General features: G+C 32.7%; 4 protein-coding genes across 6 annotated transcripts in view; 2 read left to right on the forward strand and 2 right to left on the reverse strand.

The window, feature by feature from the left end:
• The window catches only part of LOC123006141 (cytosolic carboxypeptidase 6), a 30,792-nt gene extending 20,358 nt beyond the window's left edge, over positions 1-10,434 (reverse strand). Inside the window, exon 1 of the mRNA XM_044400382.1 lies at positions 10,033-10,434. The gene's annotated coding sequence lies outside the window, so the exon portion shown is untranslated. The remainder of the gene's footprint in view (positions 1-10,032) is intronic.
• On the forward strand, positions 1,218-13,573 carry LOC123006138 (nipped-B-like protein). The gene is made up of 20 exons (XM_044400378.1): positions 1,218-1,512; positions 1,805-1,912; positions 2,103-2,271; positions 2,328-2,443; positions 2,500-2,787; positions 3,198-3,833; positions 3,888-4,075; positions 4,132-4,578; positions 4,671-4,904; positions 4,959-5,849; positions 5,900-6,424; positions 6,472-7,125; positions 7,178-7,442; positions 7,495-7,685; positions 7,738-8,049; positions 8,103-8,249; positions 8,298-8,527; positions 8,577-8,751; positions 11,407-11,571; positions 11,632-13,573. The coding sequence occupies exons 2-20, from the start codon at positions 1,849-1,851 to the stop codon at positions 11,827-11,829; spliced, it is 5,895 nt and encodes a 1,964-aa protein (XP_044256313.1). The 5' UTR covers positions 1,218-1,512; positions 1,805-1,848; the 3' UTR covers positions 11,830-13,573.
• A 216-nt stretch (positions 13,574-13,789) lies between these two features.
• Positions 13,790-14,400, reverse strand: LOC123006146. The gene is made up of 3 exons (XM_044400397.1): positions 14,207-14,400; positions 14,002-14,155; positions 13,790-13,948 (listed from the first exon to the last, which is right to left on the reverse strand). Exons 1-3 carry the CDS (start codon positions 14,348-14,350, stop codon positions 13,866-13,868), a joined length of 381 nt encoding a protein of 126 aa, XP_044256332.1. The 5' UTR covers positions 14,351-14,400; the 3' UTR covers positions 13,790-13,865.
• A 6,349-nt stretch (positions 14,401-20,749) lies between these two features.
• Positions 20,750-22,782, forward strand: LOC123006144 (small glutamine-rich tetratricopeptide repeat-containing protein alpha-like). 3 transcript variants are annotated; one of them, XM_044400392.1, is made up of 7 exons: positions 20,750-20,959; positions 21,011-21,281; positions 21,332-21,435; positions 21,486-21,769; positions 21,824-21,926; positions 21,975-22,037; positions 22,087-22,782. In XM_044400392.1, the coding sequence occupies exons 2-7, from the start codon at positions 21,069-21,071 to the stop codon at positions 22,232-22,234; spliced, it is 915 nt and encodes a 304-aa protein (XP_044256327.1). In that variant the 5' UTR covers positions 20,750-20,959; positions 21,011-21,068; the 3' UTR covers positions 22,235-22,782. The 3 variants fall into 3 exon arrangements, with proteins under 3 accessions (XP_044256327.1, XP_044256325.1, XP_044256326.1); XM_044400390.1 differs by having other exon boundaries at positions 21,809-21,926; positions 22,087-22,781; XM_044400391.1 differs by having other exon boundaries at positions 21,815-21,926; positions 22,087-22,780.
• Positions 22,783-24,097: the final 1,315 nt, after the last annotated feature.

The following is a 24,097-nucleotide window of genomic DNA, read 5'->3' on the forward strand; positions in this document are numbered from 1 at the left end:
ACCAGTTTTAATCAGTTTTATAAAGGTAAGTATGAAAAGTAATTAAAAAAATAAATAAATAAACGTACAATACGTCATAATATAAAATAACAACACCAATAGAAATTTTCATTCGGTGTCTCGCTGGAACACCCGTCTGCGACGGCAAGACGTTTTTCTGAGAATAATACATAATGGAAGCAGGATCGTGTATTTTTTTCATTGTCGTTGGAATAACTACTAAAAAAATAGCAAATTATACAATTTTCATTTACGATCACTCAACATTAGTTTTTTATCAATATCTATATTGATTGTTAAAAAAAATCTGACTTGATTGAACTAAAAAAAAAATCCTATAGGCAGTGTCAACGTATATTAATTATTACATGTTCGCGTAATGTTGGTTGTATAACAATCAAGAAAACTAAACATTTTCATTAATTATTCATATTACAAAACATATTCACAGTACAAAACATTTTAATTTTTCATATAAAAAATAAACGTTCCCTTAAATGAAAAATATTGATGTTATTGTTTTACAAAGTTGCGATCGCTTGTGACGTCACTGCATTGCTAGTAGACAGCAAGGCGTTTGGGTTTGTTGTTCCAACAACTGCAATAGTGGGGATGGTTTATTTCTCTTTAGTGGTTTTTAGAGTTTATCTCTGTTAAAAATTAAAATAGCATTTTTTATATTTAATTTAAAAAATGACTTTTGCGTATTTTATTACATTAAATATTTGGAGTTTTTTTTTGTGATCACTGTGTATGCGCGAACTCGGGTATTGACAATTAACATTTTTCTGCACACTTGGCATGGCATTGTAATTAATGATAGTTAATTAAATATAATGTTTTGTGATAAACAATTTTTCTTTTTTTGCCGATCAGCAAAGTGAAATATTTTTAAACATAAATAAAAATTTCAAATAGCTAGAACCTTTTGTTTTATTTTTCTTGGGGGTGGCAACACGTGTTTTGATTTTCAATTGTTTCTCATTTAGTAAAATTGCAAGACGTTGTGTTAAAATTGGTTTCTTTGAAAATAAATAGGAACAGGTGTGTTACAGCTACAATGTTTTTGTGAATAGAAATCGGTAAGTTGTGGGAAAAGCGTTGTTATTCTCGGAATTCCATGTTTAAAGAGGATGAGCACAGGCGGGAAAGTAGTGTCATCTGATGGATAATACCTGAAATATACCGAATGAGAGAGAAGGACTGGTTAACTGGAGTTTGCCTCCCCAATCAACTGTCTGTTTAGAACGTCGCCATTCGATGGCATTTTATTTAATATGAAAATGAGTGTTAAAATTGTGTGCGAGTGATATATTCGGGCAAACATGTAGGCATCAGCGATGTACCGAACTTCTTTGTAGCTATGCCTAAGCCATAAACTCACATTCGGATGGAATCGTTCGTAAAGCATTCACAAACAAATCCATATACTTCGATAATGCATCCGTCAAGTAATCATATTTACAAGAAGAAAAAGTGTACAAATCAGTGCAAAACGAGTTAAAACCGTCAGTGAGTGCCCAAAAATGATATTTGTTGATTATTTTTCCATTTATTTCTCTATGTCAAATGTCATCTAAAATGGTGTTGACAGTTATGTCACTTGCAGTGCTTTTCAGGCAAAAAGAACGTATATTTTGTTTAAAGTGATCATGTAAACAGTGATTAACATTACTTGAAAAATCAAACAAAATATTTGTTTATTGTTGCTAAATTTGTAAAAGTGTTAGGTTAGGTTAAGCGTTTTGTAGACAAGAAACATTACAAAGCCACTACATTTATTATACCAGTAACCTAATTGCAGAATTCTTTAAAATGGTATTTGGCTGAGGAGCACACTTATTTGTGATGGATCGGGAAATTCCGAGTGTTCCCATCACCACCTTGGCGGGGGTGGCAAGTCTAACAGACTGTAAGTAATAAATAAAAGAAAACATTTTTTCTCACATAAAAATAACACATTTTTCATTCATGAAATACCGTAAACAACACACGTAGCATTATCATCCGACGGTCAATTGAAACTACTATAATATACACAAGTGATTTATTATGCAGAATATTGAAAATTTAAGGTCGCTATAGTTGTAACTTCTGTTTAGTGCTGCCTGAAATGCCACTACCCACCCCATCCCCTCAAACTCTCAGCAACAAGTCTCTGCTATTTCACCCGAGAGTGGCAGAAGAGGCACAAAATTTGCTTGGAGTCCGGGACGAAGTTCTAGTTCCCCAGTTAGTACATTCGTTAGTACAAACTTCAGCGGAACATATGTAAGACTGAAACAAATCTAATAAACCCGAACTAAATCACGATTTTACCCCTTTAGAGAAGTTAAAGATAACTATGCCAGTACTGAAACAAAGGTTGACCAACAAGAAAGTATGCCTGAATTACTGCGCGCGATGCTTGATCGTAATCCGAACGTGTTTAGCGGCTCCGCAAGTAAGATTTCATTTCATTTCAACAGTTCGTAGTTTAATTGTTTTTTTTTTTATAAGAAGCAGCAACTTCGTCATCTACACAACAATGGAATCACACAGGTCAACCGACGATACCAGTGAAGGAATCACCTTCAACTTACAACCAGCAGTCACCTCAGGGAAGTCCAATTTCACCAGCTACGAGACTACCCAGGCCTTCCGTCATTACCGAACAAAAAACAATTCCTGTTGTTAATTGCAACAGCACTCACATATCTAATAATGCAGTTCTCAACGATCAGGAAGAAGCCCACAAAGAAACCGGAACTGCTGAACAACTTAGACAATTGAGAAAACCACCCAAAGGTACAACTTCGTATGTTTTCACAAAAAAAGGAAACTATAATAAACAATTATTACAAACCGATAAAACGTTTTATTAACGTGTTACATAATCACAGAAATATCTATTAAATCAGAGGATAAATGGTTTTTAATATTTTTGATTGCGCCACAAAATATATTGCCAAATAACTAATAATTCTTTTATTTTTTTTTTCTCACTATTTCTATAAAAACATGGTTTTGTTTACGTTTTGTATAAGCTGTAGGTTATAATTTCCGGTTTTTTTGGTACATTCTTAAAATCTCGTTGAATGACCTTCAATATTTGCAGCGTTGAAATAAACTTTATAGTCGTAAAAACAAATTACAGTATAAATTTTCTAACAATGCGAGTGATAAGTTCTCTGTGATATTGACGTGACCTCTTGTAGGTTTTTCGCCGAGTCAGACGAACGACACTTCTCAAAAGGCGCAAGAGTCTGAAGGTTCGGACTCTCGTAAGCCCCCAATCGAATCAAGCGATGTAAAACCCGAATGTATGGCTGTGTCAGAAACAAATTCGGAACCTGAGAATTCTCATCAAACCGTAATAAAACAACCAATTGTAAAATTAGATAGACTATCCGTCGAAGATCAATTACTAATGCAGAAAAGTTTATCGAAATTTGTTGAAACGCGACCGAAGATGGCGAAAGAATTAGGTATTGTACTTTCAAAGGACGAGAAAGAAGAATCAGATTCGGAATCGGACGGTGAGGAAGGGTCCGATAAGCCGAAACGGAAGAAAGAGAAGAAACGAAACCACAACGAAAGCGATGACGAGTTCGTTCCGGATACGTTTTCAGCCTTAGTCGGAAGCAATAAAAAGAGGAAAGTTGTACATAAAGAAGAAAAACCGGAACCGATTGTTGTCAAACCCAAATTAAGACGAGTCGAAAAAAAATTTGTACCGGTTTTGGAAAAATTATCACAAGAAGAACTTATGGAAACCAATACATATTTAAGGTTTAATAAGTCTATTGAACACGTTCTTAAATCGGCGGAAGATATTGATATTAACGAAATTGGTATATTTTACTTTTTATTTTTATTTTTTGAAAAGTTCCACGTTTTGATTTCAGCCGAAGATGGGATTATTCAAGAAGAATATCTTATGAGTCGAGTAGTAATGCAAGAACTGTGTACTGAAGCCGCTAAATTGAAAATATTAGGCGCAATGGAAATGATACCTACTGATAAATTAGTCAGGTTGTTGAACGTTTTAGAAATAAATGTAAGAGGTGGAGACAGGGTATCGCCAATACTTGATGTAATTTTTGAAAAATTAATTTCTTGATTAATTTTTGTACAACGGTTTTGTTACAGGAGGATAACGAAAGTCTTCGTCAGTTATGGCTTGAAAGCACCATGGAGCGCGTAATGGGGGCTGCGGATGCATGTCTAATATGTCTCTACATAATGACGTCTCCCAATATGCCTAAACGAGTCTATTTAGAAGAAGTCATTGATCGTGTGGTGCTTTATATCAAATATCATTTACGCAATACAATTTTTCCATCTTTTGATTCAACGTATAGATTAGATAATAAAAAGAAAGACGGGAGAAAGAAGAAAGCAACACCAGTTTCAGAGAAGAGTATATTAGTTTTGTATACGAAAATTTCTGAATTAGTTAATCTATTAGCCGAATTGTTGAACATCCAAATTTTAACTGACACATCTGTTCTACACGCGTCATCAATGGGAGTTTCGCCCTTTTTTGTGGAAAATGTGAGCGAACTGCAGTTGGCCTGCCTCAAACTTGTGACAACGGTAAGTACTTTAAGTAATATGAAGGGGTTTTATGAGGCTAAGCTTAGATTTCGAAGCGGTGAAAAGATAATTACTCCGAATTATTCTTTTAGATTTTCACGCGTTATGAAACACATCGAAGACTATTGTTAGATGATATCTTGGCTTCTATCGCTCGTCTTCCTAGTACAAAACGTAGTTTACGAACCTATAGGCTAAATAGCGAAGAGCATATCCAAATGTTAACAGCTTTGGTTTTACAATTAATCCAGTGTGTTGTTGCATTGCCTGATAATCTAGCGAATAAAAATTTTCATGATAGTACACAAAGTGTAAACGTAAAAGTTGTAAGTTTTTTGTTTTAATTAGAAATGATACAACATTTAAGGGGGTTTTTGTAGGTGGACAAGGATATTTTAATTAGTAGTAAATATGACAAGGCGGTTTCAACAGCAACGACATTTCTTGGTGTGTTCTTGAATAAATGCGGTAGTAAATCTGAAGATATCGATTATAGGCCGTTGTTTGAAAATTTCGTACAGGATTTGTTATCAACTGTGAATAAGCCTGAATGGCCGGCCACTGAAGTGCTTTTGAGTTTTTTAGGCCGAATGCTTGTCCACACTTTTTCAAATAAATCCAGCGATATGTCACTCAGAGTCGCAAGTTTAGAGTATTTAGGTGTAGTAGCGGCACGATTACGACGCGATAGTGTTTTGTCACGATGTAAATTAGACACCATCGATCAAATGATAAAAGATATCAAATCTGAAGAAATGAAAGATAGTGATGAACAAACAAAGAAGAAGAATTTGGGAGCAAACACCGATGAAGAGAGGACGCAATTTTTACAACGTGTCCTTTTGGATTTCTTGGCTGTTAATGCTCAAAATGACGAAGCTTATAAATACGCACGACATTTTTACATCGCTCAGTGGTACAGAGACGCGGTTTCTGAAAAGTCTCAATTGGCATCAGGGGCTAAAGATAGCAAAAAATACTCCAGAGACAATCATCGAGCTAAGCGGCACAACAGAGAGAGTGATGAAGGTTCAGATAGTGAAGAGGAAAAGAAAGATCAAGAGCAAGATCACGCCGATAAATTCAAAGCAATCGAAGACAAGAAGAAATTTCTAATACAAAGAATACGACCGTTTCAAGAAACGATATCATCAGGAAACCGCGTCCAGATTTTTCAAACTTACATCGACTACAACAGTGCCGAACTAATCGCGCAATATTTGGCCTCAAAACGCTACTTTTCGCAAAGTTTTGACATGTACCTGAAAGCGGTAAGTGTGATCACGTGACAGTATGACAAATCTGACCGACGTCTTTCCAGATACTTATTGTTTTGAAGGAAACTTCAATAGCGATAAGAACCAAAGCTATGAAATGTCTAACAATGATCGTGGAAGCCGATCCGTCGGTTTTAGGCCGCCATGACATGCAAATGGGCGTAAATCATTCCTTTCTCGATCATTCGACTTCGGTACGTGAAGCAGCTGTCGATCTAGTAGGAAAATTCGTCTTGAGCCGTCCTGAACTGATTGATAAGTACTACGAAATGCTTTCGGCGCGAATTTTAGACACCGGTGTTAGTGTCCGAAAACGAGTCATAAAAATTCTCAAAGATATTTGTATCGAATGTCCCGAGTTTCCGAAAATACCGGAAATTTGTGTTAAAATGATTCGGCGAGTGAACGACGAGGAAGGTATTAGAAAGTTAGTAATGGAAGTGTTTCAAAATATGTGGTTCACGCCAACTAAGGACACGTCTTTGTTGCGTAAAGTTATGAACATTACTGATGTCGTAGCCTCTTCCAAAGAAATAGGCCTGGAATGGTTTGAGCAACTTCTACTCAGTGTAAGTATATACACGATTTTAGATTCGATTCTATTGTTTTTGTTTAGTTATTTAAGCCGAAAGAAGACAAAGATGACTCTACAAAAGTTCAGACTGAGCCTCCAAAAGCACTACTGTTGGCATGTCGTCAGATCGTCGATTGTTTGATTGAGAATGTGCTCAGATTGGAGGAAACAAATGATAGTACGGGGTCGTCTCAGCGCTTGGTTGCTTGCCTCACCACACTTTACTTATTTGCTAAAATAAGGCCGCAATTACTTGTCAAACACGCAAGTACTCTCCAACCGTATCTCGGGTTGAAATGTCAATCAAGTGGGGACATACAGATAATTAGTAGTGTAGCAAAAATGCTTGAACTTGTTGTTCCTCTAATGGATCATCCGAGTGAATCGTTTTTGGCTCAATTGGAAGAAGACGCAATGAAATTAGTGTTGCAACAACAAAGACCTATTGTTAGCAGCTGTCTGTCTTGTCTCGGAGCGATTATTAATAAAGTTACGCGGAATTATCAGTTGATTAGAGATTGTTTTAAACGATACAATAATTATATGATACGTTTCAAAGGTTGGTTAGAGGCTGAAAATGTGAAGTGCATCAGGGATCCTAAGTATAGACAGTACTTTAGGAGGGCACTTTTCACAGTTGGGTTATTATTGCGGTACTTTGATTTCAAAGATCCTGATGTCATTGGTGACCTGCCGGTAAGGTCGAAATATGTTTTTGTGACCTGACTTGACTTAGATATTTTTTTAGATGGATATTAAAGATCAAGTATACCAATCAATGATATACTTTTTGCATCGTGAGGATCTTGACATCCAAGCTAACACATTAAAAGCAATTGGTTGTATTTGTATCAGGCATTACGAATTTATGTTAGAGAAAGAATTGAAAATTTTCTATCACAAATTTTTAACATCGGAGGATACACAGTTAAAAATGAGAGTCGAGGTTCTTATCAATATTGAAAGTTATTTAGTTGAAGAAGAAAACAGGATGATACAACAAGATCTTGAATGTGAGTTAATATTGTGTGCGTTTTTTTTTTTTTTTTAATTTGTCAATTGTAGGGTCAAAACGGTCGAAAGAAGAAAATTTGAAAGAAATGGGTGATGTCAGTTCTGGTATGGCAAGTACAGTTATCCAGTTATATTTGAAAGAAATCTTGCAATCGTATCTACACAGCGATTTATCAGTTAGACAAGCCGCTTTGAGAGTTATCCAGTTGGTATTGCAACAAGGTTTGGTTCATCCTGTGCAGGTACAAAACTTGATAAAAGTGTCTCCCGCGTCTTACACTAGGATTTTTTCAGATCGTCCCGTATTTGATTTGTATGAGTACTGACTCTGAAAAATTAGTATCTCATAGTGCCGATAAACAATTACTCGAAATTGAGAAGAAGTATCCTGGTTTTATTCATACGAAATCTTCACTCGGAATAGCGTTGTCTTACCAATTACAAAAAATATTACAAGGGAATGTGATTGTACGAGGGTCACGTGTTCGCGAACCTGGCGAATATCCTTCGTCCTTAAACGGTTATTTGTATTCGATATTACGCAATTCTAGACAACAAAGACGTGCCTTAATCTTAAATATTTTGAAACAATTTGATGAACAAGTGGTATGTTTCTATCCAACCATTCTGGTTTTTTTCTTAAATTTTCTGTTTCTCAGCGGACGAGTCTATCATATATGTTGTACTTGGCTGACAATTTGGCGTATTTTCCGTACATGGTGCAAGACGAGCCGCTTTTCATTGTCCATCATATTGACATTATGATCTCAGTATCCGGAACGAATCTACTCCAATCGTTTAGAGAGGTATTTAATCATATATTTTTTGAGTCGCTTTTCAAGTGTTTTATTTAGGGTTTGATCATGACTGAAGCTCAACGAATGGCCCTGGAGTCCGGAAATGACAACAGCGTCCAAAACGTAGTGTCCGCCCTCGATGAAGATGACGACGATGAAGATGCTCTAGTTAGTAGAGTTCCGGAAGATACAAGACAATTACAAGCTTATCTTACTACTGCACAGGGTTGTTTACTTTTGCTCATGTTGAAGCAACATTTGAAGGATATTTATGGCCTTAGCGATAGGTATGTGAACGCGATTTAAATTTGTTTATCTAATTAGACGGTTTTGCAGTAAAATACAACAATATTCTCCATCAGAAGCTGCAAAGGTGTACGAGAAAAATGCTTCGCGACGTATCAACGCATTATTTAATCCCAAATGTACAATACAAAAATTGAAGGAGGGCAATCCGCCTGAGTATTTGGATGAGGAGGGCAGGAGAGACCTCATTCGGCAATATCTAGATGTGAGTATAACGAAATTAAAAAAAAAATATCTTAAACACGCGTTTGACTTTAAAATACCTTTAATAGTTGTGTGCTCTATTAAAAATTAATTAGTTAATTAATTATATTTTGATGGATTAAGAATAGTCATCTCTCTGTCAGATATTTAAAAAAATAAGTATACAAAATGCAAAATAGTATGTAAATGCAGAATAGAAACAAGTGGGAAATTTATTTTTAGTATTGATAAGAAAAAATACTAACCGTAAAAAAGAACAAAAAAGAACGATATGGTGAAAGAGGTACTTATTTTATATTTTTGAGACATCCCACCTCAAATACGTGAAAAAATTACTTTTTGTTTATTAATAGTAGAGAGAGAAACCTTTGGCTGAGACATCCGACGTTTTATTTTTTCTATTTTTGCCGTTTACATAACAGTAGTCATTTATACAGGGTGTTCCGTATATATTGTTACAAATTTAAACAGGTGATAGAATATTTAATTTTAAGACAAAAGTTTCCTATAAACATGTATCAAAAAATGTTGTGTACACCCCCTGAAAGATATGCATTTTTTAATGAGGTTTTCCCACTATTGCAGAATAGATAAAATTACAAAAGTGGGTACAATTGATAAACCACTCATTCAAAGATCAGTTGTCAAAATTTTTAATCACGGGCGTTTTGAACGGTAAAACGAATTTAATTTTTAATTTTTATCCGCTTATGGTCTGTAAGACAAATTGTAAACTGATTTCACTCAATAACGGTAAGTTGTATCGAAAAAACGGAAGAGACCTCTTTTTTGTGAAAAACTATGAAATTTAGAATTTTGTGGCTGAATTGACAAGAGCCAACAGCCAAAATAGTTAGGGTATTTTTTACCCTAAATTCCCTAGTTTAGGACGTTACTGAGTAAAAATTTCGTACATTTTATCTTTCAATTCGTTTGGGTGTATAAAGGTTATTAGTTGTACCAAATTTTGTAATTTTATTTACAATAGTTTCTGAAATATTGGAAAAAATGTTTATAGGAAACTTTTATCTTAAATTTGAATATTCTATCACCTGTTTAAATTTGTAACAAGAAAAACGGAACACCTGTATTCCGCGAAAATTGATTGGCTAAAGATCAGAGACTTGATTTGTTAATTTTCGTTGTTTGTCAATTATCAAAAACCGCATAAAGCTAACATAAAGTGTAATGATATGGTATGACCTGACTTGACCAAGACTTGTCAACAAATTCGGTTGCGTTAACAGTTCTATACACCTTAGAAATTACTTCTAAAACTTACCATCTGTTGTAAAATAATCCAAAAAGTTAACACAAAACAAAATGATGAAGATTTTCCAAAAACTACACTTTTTAACAAAGACAACCTTATATTTTAAGCACGGAGTACAAAAACACTGGTACTACTAGCACTGACATTCACTACACGGGGATCCAAGGATGCACTATACACACAACTACACTTTTTACATCGTTTGAAACTCCCAAAAATAAGCAAGAATCGTTGCAAATTCTATTCATAACGCAGGATCTAGTACTGTGAAATTACAAAGTCGCTAACTTAACGGGCATAACAGAAGGGATATAATATGCCATCATTTTCACCGCAATTTAACATTGTACAATATTAATCACACATTGGTTTTAAGTTTTAACCCAATGTAACACGAAACGTAAATACTAACACCGCAATCTCATAGTTAAAACTGAAGAAAGAAGGCTCTACTGCACTACTAACAACGCGCATCCCCACGTCTGCCGATGAGCGACTAAAACTTTCTTAGAAATATTGCCGATACTCAAACAAAAAAAAAAAAACAAATTTAAAACATCTACCATATCTACCACAAATTTCTTTATAGAATAAATCCGATGAATCAAATTACGGTGAACAAAGGGATAAGCATTTTTTTCGAATGTTGTTTACAAACCTTGAGTCGGAAATTTCTCAGAATCTCATGTTTTTGGTGATTCAAATAAATAGTAAACTCGGGAAATTAAAAAAAATTGTAAATTAAAAAACCGACAGACAATAAATACATTGCACAGGTGTTAGTGAATATAGTTATTTATGGAATAAAAGAATAAAGTTACAACTGAAAAATGTCAAGTATGCCATATCATTTCGATTAATGACGTAAAAAATTTCATCCTTATTGAAAGATTTGATTTTAACTTTTTATTGAAATTTTATATTAATATATCCTGATCAAGCTCTGGGTATGTAAACACTTCAATTACTTAACAAAAATATTTCCAATTAATCAAATTTTTAATTATTTTCTCTTGCAGTGTAATATAATATTTGTTGTTTGTACATGTGAATCATTGAAAAGTTTTCTCGAATAATTATTTTTTTTCTAACACGAAAACAGAGAATTAGCTCTGATTTGTCAACTATTGTTTGGGATAAGAAAAAATGTGAAGCAAAACTATAAAATATAAATCTTTCATATCTTCATATCTCTAATCGCCATGACGAAGCGCAAATTGTAAACACCCTGTATCGTATTATCTACCAGTGAGAGTAAAAATAGTCGTTATCGTCATAACAGTTCTAGAATGAAAATTTTGACATTGGTGGTCAATTTTTTGCTCGCTTGGTAGTTGTTTCGTGATTTGGGATAATGTTTAAATGTGAGGTGTGCATTTTTAGTTCAAGCAGTTGATGCTGAAGCTGGATCCTGATGATCCGGACGACGAGGAGAATTCTAAGGTGTTGTCGGCCTTGAGTTCGGGCAACGTTTCCGGGGCGCATCCTTCAGGAGCAGCTACGTCAATTTTGACCGAGGCCGATCAAGTAGCTTTGGAAAATTATAAGGTGGTTTGGAATGACACTGTTGATTAGTTGTAACTTGTTTTTTTTGTTTTTTTTTTCTAGGATACTTCACCGCCAAAAGTGCCCAAATTGGTGATTTCGAGTCGGAGGTTGGATAGTGATACGAAACGTACGCCTCGTTCTCAAAGAACATCCGAAAAACTTAAAAAACATAGACACAAAAAGAAGCGACGGAAGTTTGTTAGTTCATCGGGTGACGAAAGTGAAAATGACTACAGTGACCCGGATTTTTTGGCCTAGCTGTGCTATTATGAACAAGTGCAGTGTACAGTGAGTTTGAGTGTAATTTGCAGCGAAATAATTTCAATTTTAAAGAGTTTTTACAGACATTAGCATTTCAAAAAAAGGTTTTTATATGTAGGATGCGTTCATTTGACTAATAAATAGTGTGTCGGAACAATTAGATTTTTTTGCATCAGATGTGGTGTCTTATTTCTTCATCAAAGTTTGCAGAGTTCGTCACATCTGTTATTATAAATATGATAGAGCTGTATATTGAATGTGAAGATCTTTGTAAAAAGTTTGTATAGTTTGTTTATACATCAACTATCGACAGAAATCAGGGGATTCAAGAAAATCCGTTAAGTGAGCTTCCACACTGCATTTTGTAAGTATACTAAAGTCAGCATTCACATATCTAATGTTGCTTTTATCATACGTTTGTTTACGATTGCAGCCATTCATGTATTAGCAAAAATAATCAAAAGTTTCCTAATTTTTTATGTCATATTTATTGCGTTCTTTGTATATCGAGCTATATTATAAATATTAATGATGGAATTAGTAATTAATTGTAATGTTAATATTATTAATATAATTAAAAGTGTTTTGAGTGGTTGGGAGTAACATGGTGTTACTTCATTGTGTGCAATTCTCGTATTTATTTTTTTAATGTCTTAGAACACAGTGAGATTGTGAAGGAAAGCTCATTTTACGGTTGTTTCAAACCGCACAGGCAAGTAAATAAGATTCACTCTTGTCTGTTGATCATTCATTTAGGCTAAAGGAACAGATAGAAACTAGCAGCTTTTGTACTTTAGACTTGTAAATTAGTCTGTCTTATTAATTTTGTAAACGCAATAGGATTGAGAAGGCCACTCATTATTTATTTACTTTTCTTAGATGAGAAGGAAAGCTGTCGCTTTCGGTTTGTGAATAATTATTATTTCTAAAGTGTTATTTTTATACAAAGTACCATTACTTATTAAATTATATACCTAGAACGTTAATATCTAAACCTGGTCTATTTGAATGTAAATTAATTTTTGTCCATATTGTTTCAGGCGGTTAACAATTTCCCGGTTTTTTTTTTCATTTTTTGTTCACCATAAGTAGCCTGTTTTAAATTTAGATTTCATTAAGCTGTGTTACAGTATTAGATAATTTATTTAAGATGAGATGTTTTATTCGAGTAATTTAACATGTAATTAGTGCTTTGTTAAATTAGGGTATGACATTACCTTCACCATTTCCACTACGCTGCAATAAATTTCAGACTGACAAATCGACGCTAAATTATTTTAACTTATTTTAAAACTAATTTTTAATGCTCTGTTGTTTTTCTTTTATTTTAAACAAGTATCGGTTTTAATTATTAATTTGTTTATACAGTAATGTAAATATGTAGTTTTAAAAACCAAAATTATTTTTGTACATAGCCTTTCAGTAATTCAGTTATATTGTAACTTATTTTTTTAATAATTTTAAATTCGAAAAACAACAGCTAATTAATGTTTTGTATATTTTGTTTCTAAGGGATCAATAAAGACTAAATTTTTAGCAGGTTATTTATAGCAAGTAATTAATTAACCTTAGTTGTGAATTGTTAGTGATGTGTATGTCCTATATAATGACTGTTTGTTTTTGGCCAAACTTTTTATTTTGTAAATAAACATTTGACCAATTATCAAACACGAATTATTCAGGGTTTTCTATATTATAGACCTTCCCATTTGTAACTAAATAAATTTATATTTGTAACTTTCTTTTTTATTTTATTTACCTTCATACCGGACAGATTAAAAAAAAATTGCTGTTAAAATAGCTATACATTAACCAACAACAATTTTTATTAACCATAATTTTCATACAATTTTGATAACGTGGTAAGTATAATTAAGGCAAGGTAAAAATAGTTGAGAAATGATTAATTAAACATGGTTCTTAGGTGAACAGATTAATGTTAGTTTGTTAATAGTTTCTCAACTTAAATTGACATGAAAAAAATTTGTTACCCCAACCCATGTTAGAAATTAAAAGACACCAATTAAAAAAAATTAGAACATTGGTGGAAAAATTTTCATAAACAATACCATAAGAAGATTCACAATAATCGTAGCTACTGATTTTTGATCTGATCCTAAAATTAGAGTCATAATTATATTATATCTCCATATTTATAAAGAAACATGCCGTCATGTACTGTCTCCTTGATACCACTTTTGTTTGCCAAATCTGAATGTTCATATTGTTTAAGAGATTCAATAAAGTCGTAAAAAATTGTCTCAGATTCCGACTTTAACAAACTGAATAAAATTATTCTGTTGTTATGTCGATAATCATCATCCTACAATATTTTTAGATATCAAATATGTTTATTAGAATAATACGAACCTACAGTGTTAATATTGACCATTATATTGTTGACTTGTGGATATTTTGTGGAGAGACTCTTCATTAGATCTACTAAATTGTGGTCCCTCACTAACTCAACAAAATGTTGATAAACGAAATTCTCCTGTTCAGGTAACATTTTCAACATTTGTTTAGTTAAATACAGCAGAATTTGACGTTTTAAAATATACGCTGGGAAAATATCAGATAGTAGATAGAAAAAAAGGTCAATAAAAAGGTACAAATTAATACAAAAAATAAAAAAAGAGTACCTATAATAAATTACCACAACGCATTTAAATCAATTATTATTTCTTTCAAAATAATTATAAAGTAAAATATTTTTTTGCTGATTTACCTAATTTAAAAAAAATTATAACATCGCATAGTTGGTTGCCTAAAACTGACAGCTATACAAGGTGATTCTTTTAGGGCCTATATTATACGGGGTGTCAGAAATTGCGCCCCAGCAAAAAATTTCAGGTAAGATAAGATACGGAAGAATATGGAAAATGTTTAAAAAATTCTATCTGTCATAAAATGTTGACATTTATTTTTCGACATTTGACATTTTTTTTATGTCTATTTAATAATACTGAGGATCTTGTATTTATTTTCTTCATAGTTATTTAGTAAATGTAAAAAAATATTGCCATTAAAAGAAACAAATAACATTAAACGAAGTTATAATTTAGGATACAGCTTCCTTGTTTCCTCTTCTAATAGCCTGTAGCAAAAAAACTTGGAAAATCATTTTTCCAACAAAAACAAATAGAGTCAAAGTGCAAAATTCAAACTCTCATAACTTCGAAATTTTTATAGATAGAATTTTTTAACATTTTTTCCATGTTTCTGGTATCTAAATAAAAAGTGATTAAAGCTGCAAAGACGGTTCTTCTAAAATATGAAAAAAGATAAAAGTGCCTAAGACAACATTTATTAAAATTTTTAACAGCCAAGATACTCAACTTTTCTGTATAGCGTTGTGCAAAATGCGATAATTTTTTTTTTATAATATTTTGACCTCTAATTTTGACGAGCCATTTCATCCCATTTGATGGGTTTTACATTAAATTTTAACTCAACTTCTAAATCGTTTTTGCAAAAATTTTAAGTAATGAAAATTCTGCTACCTGCCTTTAGCGCCGCAACGCGGTCGTCACCTTTTTTGAGACCTTTTTGACCAAGGATTAATAATTTGACCATCGCCGCAATCCGGTCCTGCCCGTTTTTATTTTAGAAAGATCAATCCCAACCAAAGTTAGAAACTTTTCAAAAAATAACATTTCACTTATTCTAATTATTCTAAGTCTAAAGAAATAATCATTTGTGCATTTGTGTATTTCGAAGAAACACACGTGTGGCCTTGGCTCGACACCCTCTAGAAGGCGTAACGAATTTAGGTTTTAAAATTTCTAAAGAAATGACCGGATATTCGAAAACTTTATTGCGACCCGAAAACGTATGTCTGTTTTCGAACTCACAACTACATGTGAAACGACAAAAAAATGACAAGTCGAAAAAAAAACGGCAAAATCGGCTGCAATTAGTTGCCGTCGTATAATAACAGGACCGTGCTGAAGTATATCTGGTTGCCTAAAATTATGTATTTCTACTTCACACAGTAAACAATTCTTAGAGAAGCAACATAGTTGGTAATTTTTCTGTACAATCTTAAAGGACCCTTCTTTGACATGAGTTGTTTCTAAAAGCAGTCAAATATTTCGATATATAAAAAAAAAATATATTGAAGTGAGCCTAATATACCCAAATGAAAAGCACTACTTTTACACCTCATAGGTACAATAAGAAGGGATTTTCCGAAAATCTAACTCCACAGAAAAATTGTTGTTTTTGTTTTAATTTGCTAGGCATACTTAATTTTTCAAAACTAAAATTTGAGGAGCAGACTTTCAAAATGCAGTTTTTCCAATTTTTTTATGAATTGAGATAGAAGTGGCGCTACAGGCTATATGAAATTGTCTTTCCAATGAACTTTTCCTGAAGGTTCAAATCGCATTTTGTCCTATTCTAAAAAAATTATGAAAGTTGCCTGGAGATTCATACTGCATTTAGTCCTATGTGTTGACTCAAACAAAACGAGTTTTTGTTGGTTTTTGTCCGTCAATTTTGGACTAAATGCAATTTGTTTGACAATTGACGCACTACAACACTTAAAAAAAAATAACAGAAATAAGCGCTGCCAAAAGAATTTTTACTCAAAAGAAGTCACACCACCAACCAAGTACTCATTAAAACCGATGAAGAAGACGAGGAAAAATGCGCATGTGCAGATGTGTATGAGGTACAACATGTACCTACAAATTTGTTTATATATAGGGGCGCCAGAACTCGCGCCCCAGAGAAAAATGCCATATAAAGTAAGATACCAGGAACATGGAAAAAATGTTAAAAAAAAATTATCTATAAAAATTTCGAAGTTATGAGAGATTAAACTTTGCTCTTTGACTCTATTTATTTCTCTTGGAAAAATAATTTATCATTTTTTTTTGCTATAGGCTATTATAAGAGGAAACAAGGAAGCTCTATCCAAAATTGTAACTCTGTTCAATGTTATTTCTCGCTTTTATAGGCAAAATTTTGCTACCTTTACTAAATAGCTGTAAAAAAACATATACAAAATCATCAGTATCATTCATATATATAATACTCTTTCCAGACCTAACCCGCAATATAGGAGTATTATATATATATGGTATCATTAAATAGACATAAAAAATGTCAAATGTCAAAAAATAAATGTCAAAATTTTTTGACAGATAGATTTTTTTCAACATTTTTTTCATGTTCCTGGTGTCTTATCTTACTTAAAATTTTTCTCTGGGGCGCGAGTTCTTGCCCATCCTGTATACAGAGTGAATATAAAGTATGGAACCAAGCGGTTTTATTTTTAATCATTTGCCTCCAGAAAATAATAATTAATATAAATTAAAGTAATATAAAAAATGTGATCGTATTTTCAGAACGAAATTTTGTTTTGTTTTTGAGTTATGCGATTTTTTTTGTCAAAATTACAAATTATTAAATATAAAGTATATAGTTGTAATCCTTAAAGTATAGCTTTTATGAGAAAACTGATTTTATAGTGGATTGCCATTTAAAAAAATTAAATTTTTTGTAGAACTCAAAAACAAAAGGAAATTTCGAAAAAATTTATTCTTGTTAAATTATCACATTTTTATAGTACTTTATCACTCATCAATTAGTTTTTTCAAAAAATAAATAGTTTAAGCAAAAAACGTTTGGTTCCATACTTTTTATTCACCTGGTAAATACCAAAATAAAGTTTTTTTGACCCATTAATTAAGTCCCCCTTTGACAATCAAACTATGTCCAAGACATATTTGTAAAATGCCTAAGTACTCCAGCCCTAAAATTAGTGTACAACTTGTACATATTTTTTCACATTTATTGGCACTGGTATAAAACATTAAAATTATTATTTCTTAAAAGAAGAACAGTTTTTGCTCTCTCCTGCAAAAATGCAAATTTGGACAAACTGCTTTTTGAAAGTCTCCTCAATTGTGTCATTAGAAATTAGAACCAAGCAGGCTACATCAGTCTATTAGAAGAGAAAACAAAGAAGCTGTATCCTAAATTGTAACTCTGTTCAATTTTATTTGTGGCTTTTATTGGCAAAATTTTTGTACCTTTACTAAATAATTGTAAAAAAAACATATAAAAGATCATCAATATCATTAAATAGACATAAAAAAATGTCAAATGTCAAAAAATAAATATCAAAATAAATATTTTGACAGATTTTCGGGTCAAATACCTTCAATTACTTGACAATGGATTTTTATTATTTATAATCTACAGATCTGTAGATCTATATACAAAACTGTAGTACTATCTGTATCTACAGACCTGTAGATCTATCTGTAAATTTCTCTACAGAACTGTAGATTTATCTACAGACCTGTAGATCTTTCTGTAAATTTATCTGTAGATCTATCTGTAAATTTCTCGACAGAACTGTAGATTTATCTACAGACCTGTAGATCTTTCTGTAAATTTATCTGTAGATCCCTCTTTCTGTAGATCTGTCTATAGATATCTACAGGCCTGTAGATCATCTGGCGATCTATCTGTAGATCTATCTACAGTTCTGTAGATCTATCTACAGACCTGTAGATCTGTCTGTAGATCTGTCTATAGATATATCTACAGGCCTGTAGATCATCTGGAGATCTATCTGTGGATCTATCTTCGGTTCTGTAGATCTATCTGTAGATCTATCTACAGTTCTGTAGATCTATCTGTAGTTCTATCTACAGACCTGTAGTTCTATCTACAGACCTGTAGATCTATCTACGGACCGGTATATCCATCTACAGACCTATAGATCTATCTACAGACCTGTAGATCTATCTACAGACCTGAAGATCTATCTACAGTCCTGTAGATCTATGTACAGACCTGTAGAGCTAACAATAGATCTATCTACAAACCTGTAGATTTTTCTACAGACCTGTAGCTGGTGATCTATCTGTAGATTAATCTACAGACCTGTAGCTGTAGATATACAGTGTTCGCCAGAACTTACGCCCCAGAGAAAAATTTCAAGTTAGATAAGATACCAGGAACATGTAAAAAATGTTTCAAAAATTTTATGTGTCAAAACATTTGACATTTATTTTTTGACGTTTGACATTTTTTTTATGTCTATTTAATGATACTGATGATCTTGTATATGTTTTTTTTATAATTATTTAGTAAAGGTACAAAAATTTTGCTAATAAAAGCTACAAATAACATTAAACGGAGATACAATTTAAGACACAGCTTCCTTGTTTCCTCTTCTAATAAAAAAACTTGTTTATTATTATTTTCCCAACAAAAATAAATAAAGTCAAGGTGCAAGATTTAAACTCTCATAACTTTTTTTTATTAATTTTTATAGATAGATTTTTTTAACAGTTTTTCCATGTTTCTGGTATCTTATTATTATTATCTTATTATCCTGGTATTTTTCTCTGGGGCGCGAGTTCTGGCGCACGTGTATCTACAGATCTATCTACAGACCTGTAAATCTGTCTACACACTTGCATCTGTCATCTGTAGATCTATCTACAGACCTGTGGCTGTAGATTTATTTAGGGACCTGTGGCTGTATTGTCTACAGGGCCAACTATATGCCTCATAATACTGTAGGGGTGTACTAAGAAAGATTTTTGGAAAATTCCTATGTATTGGACTTTTTTTGAGATTTAATAACCTTTAACTCAAAACAAATAATGGGATCAGACAGATCCGCGAGTAATTCATCATTCATCTGCTCTGAGAGAATGAAAGTTTTCAATTTTTTTGGAGGTTTTTTCTAACGTTAAATTCATTTTAATCAAGGCTACACACTACTCATAATTGATAAATAAAACCCATGCGAAACCGATACAAAGCATGGTTATTTAGCTCTATTTATATAAAAATAAAAACGTTGCTTATACCGTCACCGTTAGACAAAAATTATATTTCGGCGCGTATTTTTTAAAATTAGACAATTTTATTAACTAATAACTTAGCTGGTTATGATTGAAACTTTATTTAACCTAAAAAAACTGTTATTTATGCAATCAATTATACACAAAATCGGAATTTGAAACCTCAAGCACATCAAGCAAGATTTTTTAAAATCAAATAAGCGGGTTTTTGCGACTACAAGCAATTTTTTATTATCAAAAGTTTTAAAACAAAGACCCTCATCATTATAAATCATATGTATTAAACTCTGAAGTTAACAATTTATTTTTTCTATCTTAAAAAATCCTCTATGCAAAGAAACTTTCATCATGACTTGATAAATCACTGGATAAATAAAACAACGGTTACAAAATTAAAACTATTGTTCATTTTACTTACGAATTCAAATCCCCTAAAGCGCTTAAAAAATGATATATCTGTTCATTTATATCAAAGCAGGTCGCTGATACTACCCAGTCAATTATGAAGCTAATAGTTTTTGTAAAAAAGCCACCGACTTACGTTTTCTCAAACTCAACTAAAATTCCTCTGGCTGTACATATTTTTTTTCCATCTGCAAATGAAAATGTTAAATCTGGTTTTGTGGTGATTTGTTAAATTTGTTTTGTATAAATATTACGGTTTTGTGTATTTTATTAAAAATATTCAAATTTGGCCATTAAGAGATTTGGATTATATGCGCATTAGTCTGTCTGTAGATTAGTTCGTATTTTTTGGTAAGTATTTTAAAGCAAAGATTTCTGATTTTATCGGCAATATTAATTTAAGAGGTAGTTGAATAAAAAAATCAATCCTAAAAATGTATATTTTTGTTTATGTGCATAATTCTTGAATGTTTTCACTTTGTTCACTTGATGAGCATTCTCAATAATCCACAAAAATATATTCCTTCAGGAAACAGTCGTCAATTTCCAAACTTTCGGCTGTTGATTCCACCAAAATATAATTTTTGTTTATTTCGAGATTGAGACAATCAGCAGATTGGCCACTACTCGATTTGGTCTGTGCGTCAGTGCGAATTTTTGGGTCGGTATATCAGAATCCGGTTTTGCCGGCAATTACAAGACGAAAGGTTTTTAACCTCAACTAAATTTTCAAGAATTTAATTCTAACAAATTTAGAATATTTTCATAGAGTTGAATGTAGAAACATTAATGATTTTTGCAATCGCCGATTACCTTTGCCTTGAATTTCTGTTTATTTATCGCAACATTCTTTTGAAAACCTGTTTTTTGTAATCCCCTGTCTTTTTGTAAGTACCTTTTGTTAAACCTGAAGAATTCTCATAAAAGTGGCTTCACAGTGGTTCCTGGTGTACAACACGTCGCCTGTAACCATTTTCACTCCATTCCTTTTCCAAAATGGAAAATTTAAGTCTTCGCAAAAAGACTTTAATCTTCAATGTCCTGGAATTCTTATCAGGTGAGGTCGGGGCTTCCGACCTCTCTGAGGAACGAAAGGAATCAATTGAGGTGGCAATTCAATGTCTAGAAACCGCTTATGAGATTTCAAGCGACGATCGTCAAAATTTAAAGAAAGTAGACCTCCTGGCTCAAATACGACTAAATGACGCGGTGAGAATCTCACAAGATTGTTTTTGGTTTGTTTAAAAGCATTCTTTTAGGGTGTCCAACAAGAACAGGCCCTAGAAGCAGAACGCCATAAAAATTTGGGTAACACAGCGATGAAAAATGGCGAATATGAAGAGGCTGTGCGTTATTACTCAATGTAAGTGATAAGCGAATTATTGAAACATCACATTTAGAGGTTACTTACAGGGCTATTGAAGCAAACCCTACAAATCCCGTGTATTTTTGCAACAGGGCTGCCGCCTATAGTCGCTTAGAAAACAATGAAGAAGCTATCAAAGATTGCAAACAAGCTTTGATTCTAGATCCGACTTACGGCAAAGCCTACGGTAGATTAGGTATCGCGTATTCGAATTTAAATCAGTGGGCTGATGCGGTGCGTGCCTATGAATCCTCTCTCAAATATGACCCACACAACGCCAGTTACCAAACCAACCTAACGTTAGCAAGAGAGCGACTATTTGAGTCGATGGGTATGAGAAAAAAAATCCGATATAAAAATGAAATCTAAGTTTCAGAAAATGCAGCACCTCCACAACATCGCCCACTTGATATAACACAATTTATTAACAACGAGCAATTTTTGACCATGGCGAGGGAAATGATGGCGAATCCGGACTTTCAAAATATGTAAGTGTCGCAAACATCAAAGAATTAGTGAAATTATTCAATTTACAGTATGTCTGGTATAATGGCAATGAGTCAGTCCGGAGATACCAACTTTGAGGCTCTTTTTCAAGCGTAAGTCAAAATGGGGAAATCCAAATTTAGTATTGATTTTTTTGTTTAGTGGGCAGAACTTAGCCAGCAGGATGCAAGACCAAGATCCCCGATTTGTTGAAAATTTGAGAAGACACTTCGATCCTAACAACGCTCCAGCTCCAGGGCCAGACCCCCAGAAACGCAATGATGAGGGTTCCAGTAAAGACGGTCAATAGTTTAAAGAGCAATTATTTCAAAATCACTTGACTTTTCCTTCCACAATCACGATTATATGCCAATGTATTTCAAAATTGATGACAAATTTTGTATCAAACCCTTGAATTAATTATACATATAATCCGAAATATTTCGGCTAGTGAAAAAATATTTTCTTGTTATTTATTTGGTTCAGTTTTTGTAGGAAGGGATAACATTAGTCAGTCATTTGTATTTCAATATCTTTGACAATGTCATCAAAATTAATAAGAAGTCTTACTGAGTAGGGAATATTGTTGATTGAAACAAAGACTGTCACCTTTGTTTTATGGGGTTATTTTTTGTTAATTGTTGACACCGTTAGTTTAATTTGCTGTATAAACCTTTCGTTCTAGTGTGGTGATTTTAAATATTTTTATTGGTCTTATGGGTATAAATGTTCATAAATGTATAATTTGTTCTTTCGTTATTTATTGTAAAGTTCACTTTTAAACATTTTTTGTTAATATCAATTATTTAATAGACCAATTTAAATTAAATTGTTTTTCGTATCATTATCTATTAAGATCGTTTAATGTTATACATTTATTGATAATTATGGAGACCATAATATTACAAACATAATACCTTCAATACAATTATAATACGTTAGATACAAACTCGTAGTGATATTTCATTGATCTCTGAGTTTTTGATACCGAGTTTGACACATTGGCTATTGAAACGTTCCCTGGATGTTCTGCCCAATTGAAACCTTCTTATCCAGGTGTTTTTCTACGTATCCTCTGGCAACCTTGTTTGGCTCCCATCAACCCAATTCTTGCAAATTGAAAATGTCTCCACAGGCGTTTAACAAGGTAAGTAAATGATACGATAAAGCTTGAAATATAACTCGATTAGCGATTTAAACCACCATGGACGTTGCGCAGGTGACTCGGCTACGCCTCGTCCTCGATTATTATAAATCGCATAATATTCTCGTTATATTAATAGCTATTTTAATTTTACCCACTCATAATTCCTTCCTAAACAAATTTCAGCAAAGAATTGAAACACCCGGTAAGTACGTAACATCCGTCCACATCTGAAGATAAACGGAGTTTATAAAATTCGTGAAACAAAATACGGAGACAGATTTTACAATAAAAAAATAACGACTAACAAAAATGTTGATTTTTAAATAAAAACAATAAAACAATACCTATCTTACCACATATAACTGATAAAACACACAGGGTGTCCGGAAAGTCGCGCACCTCCGTGGCACTGTGTCATCGGACGGTGCCCTAAACAACAAGAAAAATGTTTAAAAAATCTATCTAGAAAAATTTCGAAGTTATGGGAGTTTAAATTTTACATTATGACTTATTTTTTTCTGTTGGAAAATAATTTTACAATTTTGTTTTGATATAGGCAGAAGAGGAAACATAGAAGCTACATCCTAAATTGTAACTCTGTTTAATGTTATTTGTGGTTTCTATTGACAAAATTTTTGTACCTTTACTAAATAATTATAAAAAAAGCATATACAAAATCATCAGTATCATTAAGTAGACATAAAAAAATGTCAAATGTCAAAAAATAAATGTCAAAATTTTTTGACAGAATTTTTTAAACAGTTTTTTAGTACTCTGAGAGACTACCCAATTATTCCCTTTCAAGGAGGTGCGCGTCTTTCCGGATATCTGTATTTCAAGGCCATGTAAAATATAGACACATAAAAACAGAGGTATTGCTGGTTGAAGCAAATGCTACCGCCTTTGCATTACTAGATTTTTTATGTGCTGAGATCGGTGTGACAGATCTTATTACCCGGCGCATCCACCATATTTTTTGTAACCATGTCAAAATAAAATTAAAAATGTGAATGCAATGAAGGTGAA

This window comes from Tribolium madens, unplaced genomic scaffold (genome assembly GCF_015345945.1).
Source record: "Tribolium madens isolate multiple individuals breed KSU strain unplaced genomic scaffold, Tmad_KSU_1.1 Scaffold_2;HRSCAF=44;Tcas5.2_LGX, whole genome shotgun sequence".
Classification (NCBI taxonomy): domain Eukaryota; kingdom Metazoa; phylum Arthropoda; class Insecta; order Coleoptera; family Tenebrionidae; genus Tribolium; species Tribolium madens.

Excerpts from the sequence above, each read along its gene's own strand:
- LOC123006146 (XM_044400397.1), bottom strand. The coding sequence starts at position 14,350 with ATGTTGAAAATGTTACCTGAACAGGAGAATTTCGTTTATCAACATTTT. Across the intron at positions 14,156-14,206 it reads TAATGGTCAATATTAACACT|GATGATGATTATCGACATAA; the intron begins GTAGGTTCGTAT and ends AAAATATTGTAG. Across the intron at positions 13,949-14,001 it reads CAAGGAGACAGTACATGACG|GATCAGATCAAAAATCAGTA; the intron begins GCATGTTTCTTT and ends CTCTAATTTTAG.
- LOC123006138 (XM_044400378.1), top strand. The coding sequence starts at position 1,849 with ATGGATCGGGAAATTCCGAGTGTTCCCATCACCACCTTGGCGGGGGTG. Across the intron at positions 6,425-6,471 it reads TTGAGCAACTTCTACTCAGT|TTATTTAAGCCGAAAGAAGA; the intron begins GTAAGTATATAC and ends GTTTTTGTTTAG. Across the intron at positions 8,528-8,576 it reads ATTTATGGCCTTAGCGATAG|TAAAATACAACAATATTCTC; the intron begins GTATGTGAACGC and ends ACGGTTTTGCAG.
- LOC123006144 (XM_044400390.1), top strand. The coding sequence starts at position 21,069 with ATGGAAAATTTAAGTCTTCGCAAAAAGACTTTAATCTTCAATGTCCTG. Across the intron at positions 21,436-21,485 it reads GCTGTGCGTTATTACTCAAT|GGCTATTGAAGCAAACCCTA; the intron begins GTAAGTGATAAG and ends GGTTACTTACAG. Across the intron at positions 21,770-21,808 it reads GCGACTATTTGAGTCGATGG|TTTCAGAAAATGCAGCACCT; the intron begins GTATGAGAAAAA and ends ATGAAATCTAAG.